General features: G+C 47.0%; 1 protein-coding gene and 2 long non-coding RNA genes across 3 annotated transcripts in view; 1 reads left to right on the top strand and 2 right to left on the bottom strand.

The window, feature by feature from the left end:
• LOC107179341 overlaps positions 1–4,572 on the bottom strand; it is a 46,962-nt gene extending 42,390 nt beyond the window's left edge. The window contains exons 1-2 of the long non-coding RNA XR_001509942.2: positions 4,458–4,572; positions 2,673–2,723 (exon numbers count right to left, since the gene is read on the bottom strand). This is a non-coding gene — a long non-coding RNA (uncharacterized LOC107179341). The remainder of the gene's footprint in view (positions 1–2,672; positions 2,724–4,457) is intronic.
• Positions 4,573–4,778: 206 nt separating this feature from the next.
• On the top strand, positions 4,779–11,619 carry FZD4 (frizzled class receptor 4). Its single transcript, XM_007079060.3, has 2 exons — positions 4,779–5,375; positions 7,524–11,619. Exons 1-2 carry the CDS (start codon positions 5,085–5,087, stop codon positions 8,850–8,852), a joined length of 1,620 nt encoding a protein of 539 aa, XP_007079122.3. The 5' UTR covers positions 4,779–5,084; the 3' UTR covers positions 8,853–11,619.
• On the bottom strand, positions 8,583–12,319 carry LOC122231235. The gene is made up of 3 exons (XR_006208420.1): positions 12,239–12,319; positions 11,613–11,796; positions 8,583–8,778 (listed from the first exon to the last, which is right to left on the bottom strand). It is a non-coding gene; the product is annotated as an uncharacterized LOC122231235 (long non-coding RNA).
• Between the last annotated feature and the right edge of the window lie 3,988 nt (positions 12,320–16,307).

Below are 16,307 nucleotides of genomic sequence, written 5' to 3' on the forward strand. Positions count from 1 at the left end.
TTTAGAAACAAGCTTCTGAACCAAACAAAAATTCTAGCCAAGGCATTTTTCTACCTTAAAATGTTTAAGAATCAGCACAGTAAAACAGAAAAGGAAGGTAAGTGGTTGGCATAACATCTGAGTTCTGAAAGCTGAAAGCTGTCTTGTTAGGAGTGGCCTATAGAATAGACTTGACCATCATTCTGGAACCAGTTAAGTTGCATTTTGATGGTCTCCTACACCCAGAACATAATGAAGGCTTTCTTTTTCTAAAGAATTAGAGCACATATAGCCTGAACCATTCCTTTACTTATTCAACAGGCATCTATTAAGCGCTTTGAATGGGTCAGGTAGTGTTCTCCTTTGCTGTTCAGAAACACAGCGGTGAAGAAGACACAGCCTCTGACCTCAGAGGACTGTGAAAGAGAGAAAAACCAAGCCAAACCAAAACCAATACCAATGAGTAATGGAGCTCAAGAAAAAGCACTTAACTATAAACAGGTTTCACTAAGGGCATGGACCACCTTTTACATGTCTCCATACCTCCCATAATGCAGCTCAGTGACAGGTCCACAATAACCTATCACTAAACATTTGCTAATGGTTTGACTAATAAATACTGAAATGTAACGAGGTTGTAGAGGTACAAAGTGTGTTTGCATTATTTTTTTGCCTCCTGCACAGGTTTGTGGTTGCCCATCTGTACGTTAAACCATCTCCATGAACGGATACAAATGTCCTATATACCATCTTCTGTTGGTAGGAGGAACAACAGGGTTCTGATTCCTTCACATGCAAGAGCTCTCTGCTGACTTCATTCTTCAATGCTGGCTAGTGGTGCAAGTGATAAGAAGACACTTTGGGGTCTGCCACTTAGGAGCCGTTACTTAATCTCTTGGGGTCTGTGATTCCTCAACTTTGAGCAAGATTAGTGCTCCTTTCTGCTTTACTCAGTACAGATGACTTTGTTTCATAACTGGTTTGGGTGCAGAGGAAGATGTAGCACCCAGACTATATACCAACTGATGGGATCTGGCCTGGCTTCTCCCCATGCTTCTGTTGTTCCACAGTCAAGTCCCCGTCCTTATGAGGTTTTGGTCCCAGTGAATTTTCCCCTCAAAAACTGAACAGGATAATAATGAACCATTTTCTTGCATTTTCTATCAAGACTGCTCTTTGTGAGTTCTAAATGTTCTGTCCATATTCAAAGAAGCTGGTTTCTTCATGAGTGGTTGGAATAAGACTTCTCTTGGAAGCTACTGAATATGGATTAGTTGGATTGTTTCTCAGGAAATAAAAAGCAGGCTCTGGGGTGGCTACTTCAACACTTAATTGGGTTAGCAAAGACCTGCAAATGAGAGGCTCTCCTTAGGAGGGAAAGGATGTTTACGGCCCCCCACCCCCCTAGGTGGTGGGTTTTAACCTAAACCCTTGTCTTTAAATGCAGCCTTTAATTTAGAAACCATTACAAGAATCTATTAGAGCAGAAAACGTCAGGTTGGAAAATTAACACATCACAGGAGTTAATTAGAACCCAGCCTCTCATTAGATGCAAATAGAGAGCCCTCCAACTGCCCAGTGGCCTGCCGAAGTCACATTTTGTCACAGCTCTAAAGTGGCTGCATCTTCCCCACTCAGAGAGTGGACAGAGGAAGCTTCCCAAGCACTCAGGCCAGAGCCTAGAGGCCCTGCCCTTTAGGTCAGTGGAAGGTACAATTCACATGCCCTCATCTTCTACTCCTCTCCTAAATGCTCTGCCTATCACAGGGTGGAGAGCCCTCTGCCTGGAACTCCCTCAGGGAAGTGTTTTCTGCAACAAAGACAAACATGCCGTGCCTGTCACCAGGAGCAGACTGGCGACTGTGTAAACCACTCTGTGAGAGGGAGGCTGAGGGGCTCCAGGCCATTCAGACTTAGCTCTAAGTCATGGTCTTTGTTTTCTTTCCACTTTCAGACTGAAATGTGATTCCCCTGGCTTTCTTTTTTGGAAAATACCTTTGAGGAGTTCCATGCAGAAAGAAAAGCTGTTGACAGGAAAAGCTCCTGCCGGGGAAGGGGCTTCTTCCAAGGGTTCTCAAAGGAGACAGTGCTTGAAGCGAGCTGAGGCAGGGATGCCAGGGCTAGGAATAAGAAGTCCAGATCGCCAGAGGGTCATCTCTAACTACAGACTAGGCAATGTGTCAAGCAGTTTCCTCTGTAAGAGTAATACCGTGCACATAAACTTTTAGGCCAGGCAGACATGTGTCTGAGTCCTCTGCCTCTCACTGTGTGATCTTGAATAAATTGCTTAACCTCTCAAAACATCAGGTTTCTCACGCTGTTGTGTGAGATAAATGCAATAATGCACGTAAAACTTGTAAGGCAGTAGCCGGCAGAGAGCAAGTGTCCTATAGGCATTGTTGTTGGTTTGATAATAGTATTGCTTCCCCCACTAACGGTGTTCCCTCTGTGTGCCAGGCCCTGTGCTGTTCCTTGACCTCATGGACTTTATCGTTTAATAAACCATGTGCACATACCTTTAGCACAAAGAAAGCCCCCTCTCCTTTCTGCAAATTCCACAGAAGTGCCAATTGCACACGAACTCTGCTTTGTTGAGTAGCTCAGACTGCTGCAGTCATCCCCCTTTGAGCAGCCCTGTAACCTCAGCTACCTCTACCCTCCATTTACCCACAATTCTCTCCGTGTGTACTTACCACAGTGAGGTACATCTGTCTGTTCATTTTCTGTCTGCTCCTGTGAGTTCCCTAGGGGATGAGGATCACCTGGTCATTTGATTCATTCATCTCCTCATTTACTCATCTCTGGAGGCCAATGGTCTCCTGCATTACTCAGCACAGTCACACAGAAGATTCAAACCCACTGCTGAGTATGTAGATTTCCAGCTGGGAACATTTCTGGGGAAATAACCCTGCATCTCATGTTTGAAAGGCCTCCTTGGGTGCTGGTTTGATTGGTCTTCCATTTTCTGACTATCATTTTGGTTACAGCCTCAGTTTCTTCATCTCTTTAAGGTGCTATAATAGAGTCCTTCCCTGGGAGGTTGTGATGATGGCTGGAGACACAGCAACTTTTATGTGCCCAACACAATTCTAAGTACAGAGCGAAAAACCCAGAAAAGTTGATTCCATTCTTGCCTTCAGCCAAGTCTAGTTGCCAATGTAAGAAAACTAAAACTGTAAGGTAAAATATGAACACCACAGGAGAGGGGCAGATATCCTTCTGACTTGTATTTCTGCCATATGGCTGAAATAGAGGATACAAAAGCATAAAAATTTGGTCCCTGTCACCAAGCCTCTGGAAAACTTTGGCAAGTGTTGGCCAAAAAGATCTCAGGAAGAGAGTCGAAAGCTCTTCATCCAGATAGTCAGACCTGGGCTTGCAGGCAGGCGATGTCTTTGGGACCTGACTGGAAGGCAGGACTCATTTCACAACAAAAACCAGGCTATTTTGCACTTACTTTGTGCCAGACACTGTGCTAAATGATTTAGGGGCATTATCTCATTTAACTCTTAGAACAACTGTGTGGGATAAACACGAATTTCCTTATTTTACACATGGCCAATTCGAATCTCAGAGAGGCACAGTAGATTTACCCCAGTCAAGCAACAAGTAAATGGTTTAGAAATCCACCTGCTGAGGGTTTCACTGGTCTGATTGGAAAGGGAAGGGGTGGACCAGCACAAACCTCCATCCGAGGGATGGGGAGTGGGATGGGGAGGAATGAGAGAGAGGGAAATTTGGATCACAACAGAGGTCGCATGATCCCCAGACCTCCAGGACCCTTCGTAGAAGAGGAATAAGTTAGAGATGCAGGCTGCAGGGGAGGGATGCCCGGGAGGCTGGGGGAGGGGACCCTCGGTGGTTGTGCGCCTTCTTCGCCTCCTGTGCACACAGGTCAAGCCTCTCCCCTCCCGCCCTCTCACCCTCCCAACCTTATTTAGAAACCGTGTCCCCGAGACAGGAAGGGCGGCGGGCCGAGAAGCACGGAGCGTCCCGGTCTCATTTCCTTTCGAATCCCCCTGTGGAATTTCATTTCATACGGTGAGGAAATCGGAGCGCGAGACCGTCGGCTGGTCTGCTGCTCCGGGGCGCCTCCCCCACTCGCGGCTGGAGACAGGCAGCTCCCGGGCGCAGGTCGGGCCGAGTCTGGGGGCGGGGAGACGGGGCCGGGCTCCAAACCAAGCAAGTTAGCAGGGAAAATAGCTGCGAGCTCGCACTGTACCAGGCACGGGGCTAAGCGTTTTACGCATTATCTCTAATCCTCCCGAGTCTCTTCACGGATGAGGAAACTGACGCCGAGACGTTGAGCAATTTGCTCAAGGTCACACAGCCGGGATTTAAAGCCACAATCTTGGTAAACCTGAATCCCGTGTTCTTTGTGTACGTTTCTCTGCCTGATAGGTAGTTTGCCACGGGCCGAGGTGACAGCCGGAAGAGGGAAAGGAAAGGGAGCCGACTAATCTGGGAACATTTCTCACCTGGGAGAGGAGGGGGCTGGCTGGCCCGGCGGGAGCAACTCGGCTCCATCCCCGCCTGGCCCCCGAGCGCCGCGACCCGGGTGGGAGGAAAAGTGAGAGCCGGGAAGCCGGGCGGGGCGCTCCGGGAGGGAGGGAAGGAGGGGGGGGAGGGGGGAGAGGGAGGGCGGCGGGCGGGGGCCTGACCCTGCCAGCGGCAGAACGGCCCCGCCCCCCGCTGCCCCCGGCGCCCGCCCATTGGAGAGGCGCGCTGTCCGTCCCGCCCCGCCACCGCCCAGCGAACCTCCAGCGCCGCGCAGGGCTCGGGCGGTGAGAGCGGCGCGGCGCTGGGTGCTGGCGGGATTCGTTGAGACGCAGAGCGGACGCCGCCGGCGCCGGGCTGGGGGCTCGCAGCCTGCAGCCATGACCCTCGCAGTCTGTCCTTCGGCCCCGGCCACGGGCGTCTAATATCCCACACAGTCGCGCGCAGCTGCCAGAGAGCCGGCCGCTGCCCCTTCGTCGCCCTTGGCGCCTTATCACACTCTCTTTCCCGGAGCTGGGAGCAGCGCGGGCAGCCGGCGCCCCCGTGCAAACTGGGGGTGTCTGCTGGACCAGCCCCCGCCGCCGCCGCCGCCGCCCCCGGCTCTGGCCATGGCCTGGCGGGGCTCAGTGCCGAGCGTCGTGGGGGCGCCCGGGGGCGTCGATCTCAGTCTGCGGCTGCTGCTGCTGCTGCTGTTGCTGCTGCTCCCGGGGCCAGCGCGAGGCTTCGGGGACGAAGAGGAGCGGCGCTGCGACCCCATCCGCATCTCCATGTGCCAGAACCTGGGCTACAACGTGACCAAGATGCCCAACCTGGTGGGGCACGAGCTGCAGACAGACGCCGAGCTGCAGCTGACAACTTTCACGCCGCTCATCCAGTACGGCTGCTCCAGCCAGCTGCAGGTGGGCGCCCCCACCCCCACCCCTGGCGGGACAGGGACCCCTTGGGCAGGGACGCCTCAAACTAACTCCGTGGAGCCCTTGCCAAACCAAGCCCCCTGCCCCCTTCCTAGGCAGAAGGATATAACTATCCTGGAAAAGTGATTTCCATCCCCACCCCCACTTTTGTGTCCCTTCTCAGGGACTGAAAGCCAAAACGTTGTGTAAGTCATCTGGCCTACGAAAGAACCCACTCTTACACCCCGCCCTTCCGTTTTTCTCCCCTGTTCACCCGTGTCTGGCCAAGCCCCTAACCCCAGTGGAGCTGAGGGGGTTATCTTTGCCAAGGATTCTGGCCGCCGCTGCTCGGTGGGCGAGTCCCCAGCAGGACAGCCAGCTGAAACTAAGACTTGGAAGGAAGGAGAGATAAGGAGACGGGAACTTCTCCTCCCTCACGACCTCCATTCTCCCCCATATTTTTGGGTGGGAGAGTAAATGAAACACCACTGCCCCATTTTCTGCGGAGTGGCCCCTCCTCGCGTCATCCCGCATGACTTTGGAGGTCATGCTGGATGGAATGCTTGGGTGGCTTGAGACGTTCTGATCTTTAGGGTTGAGGGCAGGTTTAGGACTTAGACGGCAGGAAACACTCCCCGCTTGGGAAAAAGGTGACGGAGTGGTCAAACACCAGGAAGGTAATTTATATAATGGAGGATTCTTTTTTTCAATCATTAAAATTTTTAAAGCTTATGTAATGGTAGAGAAAATGTTCGTCCTACAATAAATGAAGAAATAATTTGCATATACAGTGTGATTATAATCTGAACAAAAACAACAACCAATTCATTTTTCTTTTTTTAAGGAACTGAAAGAGAATTCTTAACAGTGGTAGCACTAGGGAAAAAAAGTGTTAGCACTGGTTGTGCTTTGGTTGGTGAGGCTATGAGTGATTTTTATAAATTTAGAAAAGAGAGAACTTGGGGGAAAAAATAGAGGGTAGTTTTCCAGGCTGAAAACTTCAGAAATCCGTGGTTCTGGTTGTAACTTCTGAGAGATAAGAAACAGGCAGACAGCTTACTTACTAGGTGCATGTTTTTACATAGGTCACTTTAAAAGTTGGATTGTGGTTTCAGAAAGATGGTTGGGATTAGACCTGTTGCTGCTGAAATGTCCCTTTGGAGCTTTCAGAACTTTAGAACTAGGTTATAAAAGCTTAAGAAACGATCCTCTAGCTCTCAGTTTGGAAACAGCACATATCCTGACATCAGTGGCAATTTCGTTGGAGAAACAGCTTTTGCAGGGATATATATTTTTAATTACATGTATCCTGGGGAAGCAGCCAAGCTGTTTTGAAGGACAGGACTGGATCCCTTTACATGCTGGAAAATAGTTACTTGTAACTCTAGACTTCATAGACAACATCTGTAAGGAGCCAAGCAGACTGTTTATCAATGCTGGAGGAATTGAGGACAGCAACTGGGCTCTCCCCTGCTGGTGTTGCAGTTTCAGGGACTTAACATTTATATTTTCCTATTGTGCTTCATTATTATGCATTGGGGAAACCTGGCCAAACAAACCCCTGGTGACCAGAGACCTCAACCTGCATCCTATCCTTGGGTCTCACAGTGTCTTAATTAGGACATTTTCTCTTTCAGTATGGGAACTGATTAAAAATTAATTTTAGGGGATCAAGTAGAGAAAAGACAGTATATTAACAGGAGAAAAGCTGGATCTACATATTTTTTTTTACATTTATTTTTATGGTGATAAAGAAACGAGGATGAAAATAAATCTCCCCATCGCTGAAATGACTCAGTCATTTGATTAGTCTGTTCGGCTCTTTCAAACAGGGAGTCTCAAAGTCAATTTTTAAGGTTTATTTTCTTAAGCGTTTTCAAAAAGGAATTATGTAACTCTTCAGGTCCTTTTTATGTATGTATTTATTTCTGTTCTCCTGGATTTGTGACAAGGATTGCTAGAACCAAAAGAAGAAATGTGTACAAGCCATGGATTTTTAGGCACCCCAGTTTGAGGTCAGAGTAAACAGAGTCCCTATGGCTGGTTTAAAAGTAGATAGATACTTTGCCTGGAAGCATTCACCTCCGCTTCGTGCAAGCAGTTGGTCAGACTTCCAAGTCATTGTTTTCTTTGTTCATTTCATTACTTTTCCAGTTCTTCCTTTGTTCGGTGTATGTGCCAATGTGCACAGAGAAGATCAACATCCCCATCGGCCCATGTGGCGGCATGTGTCTTTCGGTCAAGAGGCGCTGTGAACCTGTCCTGAAGGAATTTGGCTTTGCCTGGCCAGAGAGCCTGAACTGCAGCAAATTCCCACCCCAGAATGACCACAACCACATGTGCATGGAAGGGCCAGGGGATGAAGAGGTGCCATTACCTCACAAGACCCCCATCCAGCCTGGAGAAGAGTGCCACTCTGTAGGAACCAACTCGGATCAGTACATCTGGGTGAAAAGGAGTTTGAACTGTGTTCTCAAGTGTGGCTATGACGCTGGCTTATACAGTCGCTCGGCCAAGGAGTTCACAGACATCTGGATGGCCGTGTGGGCCAGCCTGTGCTTCATCTCCACTGCCTTCACAGTGCTGACCTTCCTGATCGATTCTTCCAGGTTTTCCTACCCTGAGCGCCCCATCATATTTCTCAGTATGTGCTATAATATTTATAGCATTGCTTATATTGTCAGGCTGACTGTAGGCCGGGAAAGGATATCCTGCGATTTTGAAGAGGCAGCAGAACCTGTTCTCATCCAAGAAGGACTTAAGAACACAGGATGTGCAATCATTTTCTTGCTGATGTACTTTTTCGGAATGGCTAGTTCCATCTGGTGGGTTATCCTGACACTTACTTGGTTTTTAGCGGCAGGACTCAAGTGGGGTCATGAAGCCATTGAAATGCACAGCTCTTATTTCCACATTGCCGCCTGGGCCATCCCTGCAGTGAAAACCATTGTCATCTTGATCATGAGACTGGTGGACGCTGATGAACTCACCGGCCTGTGCTACGTGGGAAACCAAAACCTCGATGCCCTCACAGGCTTTGTGGTGGCCCCCCTCTTCACTTACTTGGTGATAGGAACTTTGTTCATTGCTGCAGGTTTAGTGGCCTTGTTCAAAATTCGGTCCAATCTTCAAAAGGATGGGACAAAGACAGACAAGCTGGAAAGGCTGATGGTCAAGATTGGGGTCTTCTCTGTCTTGTACACAGTTCCTGCCACCTGTGTGATCGCCTGTTATTTCTATGAAATCTCCAACTGGGCGCTCTTCCGGTATTCTGCAGATGACTCCAATACGGCAGTCGAAATGTTGAAAATTTTTATGTCTTTGCTGGTGGGCATCACTTCAGGCATGTGGATTTGGTCTGCCAAAACTCTTCACACGTGGCAGAAGTGTTCTAACAGATTGGTGAATTCTGGGAAGGTGAAGAGAGAGAAGCGAGGAAACGGGTGGGTGAAGCCTGGGAAAGGCAATGAAACTGTGGTATAAGGCTACCCGGCCTCCATACTTTCCAAATGTTGAAGGTGGGAATGCTAGCATTTTGGTGCAAAATGCGACAAAAAGTTTCATGCAGTGAATCTCAGTATGAACCAACTGGCAACACTTAAGTGACCCCTTAAGCCACCGCCACCTGCCCCCCCCACTCCCCAGCAATCATAAAAGTAATGATTTTGCTGCAGACTTTGGAATGATCCAAAATGGAAAAGCCAGTTAGAGGCTTTCAAAGCTGTGAAAAATCAAAACATTGATCACTTTAGCAGGTCGCAGCTTGGAGCGTGGAGGTCCTGCCTAGATTCCAGGAGGGTCCAGGGCGATGCTGCTTTTCCCTGCAGAGTGGGATTTGAGCTGTGAGTAGATAACTTGCAGGGAGAAAGATGAACTTTTTTAACCCTTAAAATCTTAAATACTAACTGGGTCTGTCAGATAGCAAAGCAATCTATAAACACTGGAAACACTGGGTTCAGAGAAGTGTTACAAGAGTTTTATAGTTTGGCTGATCTAACATAAACATTTTCTGTGGTGCGCTGTCTGCTGTTTAGAGTTTTGTGGATTGCTCTCCCAAGAGGTGGTGTCAGAATCTTTCAGTGCCTTTGTCATAAAACAGAATTGTTTGAAAAAACAAGAGTACTGTGCAAACACACGTAAGGTATCCAGTGGATTTTTCTTCTCTCTCTTCCTCTTAAATTTCAACATCCCTGTTCTAGGCTGCTGCTGTTTTCTTCATTTTACATTAATGACTCAAAATAGGTATTTTTATAGGAATTTTTGCACTGCAGCATGTCTAATGAGGGGAAAAGTAAGGGTGATTCACTTTCTGACAATCATTTAATTCAGAGGAAAATGAGATTTACCAAGTCGACTTACCTTACCGACCCCAGAGACCTATTGCATTGAGCAATGGGGACTTAATATATTTTACTTTGTGTGATTGCATCTATGCAGACGCCAGTCTGGAAGAGCTAAAATGTTAAGTTTCTTGGCAACTTTGCATTCACACAGATTAGCTGTGTAATTTGTGTGTGTCAGTTACAATTAAAAGCACATTCTTGGACCATGACATAATAGCATACTCAACTGACTTTAAAACTATGGTCAGCTTGCATTCTCAGAATGATAGTGCCTTTCTTTCCTTTACCATAAGAATGTTATCGGAGTCTAGTCTACTACCACAGTGAAGACTTTTTCTGTTTCGTAGAGAGAATTGAGGACAGCTAATCCAACTAGTTGGTGCATAATTGTTTCCTAGTAATTGGCAAAGTCTCCTTGTAAGCTTTCATTGGAGGCAATGTGGCCTGGAGTATTTATATGGTGCTTAATGAATCTCCAGAATGCCAGCCAGGAGCTTGATTGGTTAGTAAGGAATAAAGTGTAGACCATATGAAATGAACTGCAAACTTGTAGCAGCACAGGTCTTAATTGCCTTTTGCAGAGGTATCCAGAGCTTTTAAAATTTATGCTTTATGTTCCTCACAATGGGGTACCCCCTAGCAGCCTCTCAAAAGTTGCAATTCTTTTAAAATTGTAACTGGACTTTCTCTTAACCTGCCTCAGGCCTTCTAATCACCAGATCTCTGGGACAAATTGTTGACAATGTCACAGGCTGCTCTCCTTGTAGCTCATACCTATCTTTGCTTCAACAACTACTTTGCAATGACTCATTTATTTATTCATACCCCACCCCCTCCCTCTAAAAACAGGTAGGAAATCTTTTATCATATTTCTTTCTGGGAAAACATTTCCAGGGACTCAAAATCCCAAATAGGTGGTCAAATTCTGGAAGTAAGCATGCCCTTTTTTGTTTTTGTAAGCTTTATGCCCATGGTTCCCAGGGTTTGACATTTTCCTTTCTTCTTTCCTCTGTTTCTGGGGGCTCTTGAGTGGAGTCTGAGGCAAAGATGCATATAAGATCTGTTGTGTATTTTGGATGGGAAAGTCTTGGGGCTTTGAAGACAGATGCTAAATGGGCACGGGTGGCCCCTGGCATGTGTGCTGAGCCCGAGTACCTTGGCTGGACTCTGGGTCAGGGTTCTAGGAGCATGAGAAATGATCCCCAGAAGGACCGGTTGAACTCCATCTGAGACTGAGTCGCCTAGGAAATATAAAATGTGAACTCCGTGTGCTGCTTGCAGACAGTTCCCATAGCTAGCCAGGGCCCTGGAGCATGCGTCCCCGGGCGGAGCCTGCCCTTACTCACGCTCCACTCCAGTGTCTTGGGAGTTGTGCTGAGACTCTGGCCCAGGAAAGGGAAGAAGGAGGGTGCAGCAGGGCACTGGCCTGACTGCTAGGTTATAGGGGTTTGTAATGCAATTTTGTTTGGAATGTTTCCGCGATTGTGTGCCCAAGGCAGCACCTAGCAGAGGGCCAGGCACAGAGTAGGTGCTCAATATTTGTGAACAATGAAATAATAATAAGAGTACGTGGGGGAAACTATACACCCGAGTTCTGGAGCCGTGGCCTGACAACTTTCTGGGTTTTAAACGATCTCTTCTACAAATCTCTTGCCTTCTCAGGGGAAAGTCTATTTGATCCGAAGTGGCTGTTGGTGCAGACGGGATTAGTAGCCCTGGCAATGTCACAGGGCTGCGGGCCTTTCCTTTCACATTCCAGACAATGGAGAGTGTTTATGGTTTCAGGAAAGGAGCTTTGTGGCTGAGGAGTCAGTTACCTTGTTACCTTGACGCGACTCCATCACCTTAAGTTGGTATTTGTTTAAAAAAAAAAAAAAAAGTCAATTATTAGCACACTTACCGCGTGCCAACCACGTGTAGAGCCTTGTGTTAGGCACCAAAGGGGACGTCGTGCAGTATAAGCTCTGTCCTTCCAAATGACGTGGACTGAGGATTCTGGGTCTGCTGACTTGCTGTTGGTTTTTTGGGAAGGAGCATGGGCCTCTGAATTGTCATCTGTTTCACTGTGTCCATCCCATAAACCTCTGCAAGTCAGTAACAGGGGTTTGACAGAAATCATCAGCCCTATTTCATGACAATCTCTGTGGGAATCCCCTCAGAAGGCTATGAACATTGGCTTAAAACAGACATGAGCTCCCACACCTAATGTGACTGCGGGGACAGGCACTTCATGGCTTGGGTGTGCCATGTAATGAATACAGGTGAATTTGAGGACATCTTGCTAGGGAAAAGGTTAGGGCTGTTTTTCTTTGATATCTAGAATAAGTAGGTGTGATTGTAGCTTCCTACCTCACCAGAAGTCAACTTCCTCTTCCTGCAGGAAGCTATAGTCACACTTCTGGAGATTTTATTCTACAGAGCCCAAAGGCACCACTGTCCACCCTCCACTCTGGCAAACTCCTCTTTATCTTCCTTCATAAAGGCCACACCTCAGGGCAGAGGAACATGGGGTAGGGTGGAACTGACCTGAACCATCTGGTTGAGCTACTTGGTTGATTCATATCCTTTTTCCTCCACGGAGACCCGTTTCCTGATCTCTGAGACTGCTTCTGAGCTGGCAGCTTGCTCAGGGTCCTGAAACCGGAGAAGGGGTGATACTTTTTATTTCCCTGAGAAGATCTCTGATTTTCCTCTCCCCAGTCACTCCGTCGCCTACACCCCCAAATCAGGGAAACTTCTGTGTTTAGGTTCTGAATTGTGACTTTACCAGCACTCTGAACTCTGTCCTCTCTCATCCCCCCTCAGCCTCCTGGTCACTGAATTCAGGGCTTACTGTGTTAGGAACCAAGCTGGGACCTGAGGACACAGAGGAGTTTAGTAATCTCAGCCCTGGAGGGCAGACCTAATTTAAAAAGATGTCACCAGGCTAGTGCAGTCTTTGGTTCCTGGTGAGGTGGCCACAGAAGCAGGGAGGAGAGCCACAGAACAGACTTTGGAAAGGAGCCCCCAAGATCAGGCTACATCCTGAATTTCATTCTGTGATGGGAGAGATTGGAGGGAGTTGCTTTTCCAGCCAATTATGTCAAGTCACTGGACTCTAACGGTTCCTTGTGTTCTTCTATTGTATTTGGGTTCAGAGTCCTCATCTAGGTTTGTATAATGTTTGGCAAAGGACCCGGGTTATCATTTTTCCTCTGGGTCTAGGTCATAGATCTTGGAAACTCCTAGAAGAGTATTTTGCTCCTACCAAGGATCAGATACCAGAGTGTTAAATAATGGATTTTGTTTTACTGTGGCCTGGTCAGAGCTCTCTGCCTCTGCCTCTTGCCATGCACATGCACAGTAATGGCATACTGGCTATCACCAAGAGGGAAGTGAACCCTGACCCTCCCCAACAGGCCTCTTCCCCTTGGTGAGGCCACTTGCCCTGTAGCAACCTGTTCCTATTTTCCCTTATTTCCCTTCTTCTTGGCACCAGCAAATTCCCAGTATTTGCCCAGGTGGTTTATAGAGAGCCTGTCTGAGGTCTTCTATGAGCCATGTCCTCCAGGCTTTTGTGGCTCCCTGATCTCCTGCAACATTCAGTATATGACCACTGTCATCTCAGAAGGCTTCTGAGAAGAGGGGCAGGAGCACCTCTGCCCCCCGAAGCCTGGTCCATCTTCTCCCCCAGGATGTGCACCTCTCCACATCCTGCTCATGGGCTCAGGCCCCAACTTGGTTGTGTGTTTTGGGAGGGGGAGGCTGCTCTCCAGCTCTCTCCCAGCGGGGCATCTAAGTGGTTCTGAATTTTTTCCTACCTCACAGGGATGTTGTGAGACTTTAGAAGGTCTCAAGATGAAAGGCCCCTTGAACTCTTTGTAGGAAAGGTGAAGTAAATGTCAGGTGTGCTTCTTTGTGACAAGGTGAAATGGGACTCAGCATCTTGTGCAGCAGTCAGGCTGGTGCTCTGTGACCTGTCCTTGGATCCCCATGCCACCCTGCAGCTCCTTCCACCTTGAGGCCAGCCTGGGGGGGGCTCTCAGATGTTCAACATAGAGGTACCAGGCAAACCCCTGCTACACATGCCCTAACAAATTGCTGAACGTCAAAGGAAATGGACCCTGCTTTTAAGGATGTACAAATGTATGTCTGCATTGATGTCTGTACTGTAAATTTCTAATTTATCACTGTACAAAAAAATAAACTTTGCTATTTAATTTTTGTATTAAAGGAAAATAAAGTTTTGTTTATTAACTAGTCTGTGATTTGGCATATTTCTGGGGGTGTATGATAGCCTCCAGGAAGCACACATTCCCAGCAGTGAGAAATAGAGAATTTGGTTTGCAGGACAGATTGAGAGCCTTTCTGAGAGCCTCTTTGTTTCTTTTTTGCTGGTGCTATTTTTCGCCTCTGGGATTTCTCCTGGGTCAGCAAACCCCCAAGGTCCAAGGTCAACAGAATTTATCACTACTGTGGTCATAAGTACCACTCAAATGGTCACATGACACTCTGGACGTAACTGTAGTTCCCAAGCTGTCATCCCATGACACTACTTTTTGACATTTCCAATATGTGTGACCATTTTTAACACACTTTCCAAGCACCTTTGACTTAATCTGGTGGCCTGAAAAAGTTTTTCCTATTACCACTAGACCTTTATGATTCTTTAAAAGGGGTAAAAGGACTTCTTTTTTTCCTTTTCTTTCTTTCTTTCTTTTTTTTTTATTTCCATTTTAAAAATATATATATATATAGTCCTGGTCACACAATGGTTGTTTTTGTGTAATAGATATGGGAGTATGTCCTATCAGTCAATCACGAGAATGACTCCTTTCAGTTAACTTTATAAATTGTGTGGTCTGTGTCTCCAGATCCAGAAAAGTCATCAGACAAAGCAAATTCAAAGCCATTATCAAGACATTGTCATGGAAGCAAATAATAAGGACCACACAGACACAGAAGGAAGGGGAACCACGGCCATTGGAGATGTCTGCTGATGTCCCAGAGGAGAACATAGGCCCCCTTGGTTTGCCTTTAAATTACGTCCCACACCCTAATTTCACCTGAGTACCACCCGGTTTTGGTGTAAGTAAAAAGCCCAGGGAAGAAGGATCTGTAATACAGTTCTCCTTCACTGCAGATTGCTATTATACTTTTATCTCAAACCATAAATGAAGGGAGGTATATAATTTAAATTCTCTTCCCTGTAAGATAGGCTGTGTTTCTCATTTCATTACCTACTCATTAAGTAGTTATGAAGTTAAGGAAAAAACACAATCTGGAATGAATTCATAATTGCACTTGTAGAAACACTGTCCATATAGAAAATACTTTTATTTACATGATTTCATCTTACTCTCATGGCATCTCTAGAGTAAGCAGGGCAGGCATTGTCTTGCTGAAGGGAGAACGGAAACTTAGGGCAAGAGACTTGCCCAGGGAAACCCAACAGAGAGATAACAGGTTGGACAGCCTGGTCTCACACCCAGCCCGTGGGTTTTAGTTGTTTTTACACATAGTGGTGGGTTGAGTTGTGTTCGCCCAAAAGACATGCTGAAGTCCTACCTCCCTGTACCTGTGAATATGAACTTACGTGGAAATAGGGTCTTAGCAGATATAATCAACTTAAAATGAGCTCATAGGGTGGCCCTAATTCAATGACTGGTGTCCTAATTATAAGGGGAAATTTGGACACAGACACCGAGAGGAGAGAACACCTTACTAACACAGAGGCAGAGATTAGGGTGATGCAGCTTCGGTCCAGGCTAGAAACACCAAAGATTTTCAGCTGCCACCCAGAGTGAGGAGAGAAGCGAGAAAGATTCTTCCTCAAAGCCTCCAATAGGAGCCAACCCTGGCAACACCTTGATTTTGGACTTCTAGTCTCCAGAACTGTGTGAGAATACATTTCTGGGTCTTAAACCACCCAGTTTGTGATTATTTGTTACAGCAGCCCTAGGAAACTAAAACATACTTCGTTCCTCTGATATCTTCAACTACTGCAAATAGTTTGTTGGGAATGGATAAATGCTTTGGCAGGCAACTCAATAATGAGATCTGGCCATGAGCTTCTGTTGTTTAAGGATTATGTAGCATAATCACTCTGCTAAATTTCTTTATCTATAAACTAGACACCTCTAGATTAAACCCCATGATTCCTGACACTCAACTGACTTGAACTGGTCTTGGCTGGTCTCCCACCCACCCACCCCCAATGGGAGCTCTGTGTGCAGGGCCAGGACCTTGACTGGAATGTGGCCCAAGGGTTTTTAGCATTTCTGTCCTGAGAACTGATTTTTTTCTTTCCCATTTTAGCTTTCACATGCAATCATAATTTTAAAGTTGAGCTCTCTCTTGACTAAAGAGGTCAGCCTTGGCTTCCTGTCTTCAGAGGTTCTATGAACAGAAACAAACCACACTTGGAGAAGAGCATAAACCTCTCCTCAATTTTCCTTCACAGTGCAGCAGGCTTGGAGGAATGAGAGCATCTCGCTAAATGTTGTGAAAATGTGGGACATGCAAAGGTATATTCCAAAAGGCTTTCAAAATGGTCCTTGGCCCCACCTGAAATTCTCAAAGTCACCCTGTCCTCTTTCTCAGCTCATTCTCAGGC

This window comes from Panthera tigris, chromosome D1 (genome assembly GCF_018350195.1).
Source record: "Panthera tigris isolate Pti1 chromosome D1, P.tigris_Pti1_mat1.1, whole genome shotgun sequence".
In the NCBI taxonomy this organism is placed as follows: Eukaryota; Metazoa; Chordata; class Mammalia; order Carnivora; family Felidae; genus Panthera; species Panthera tigris.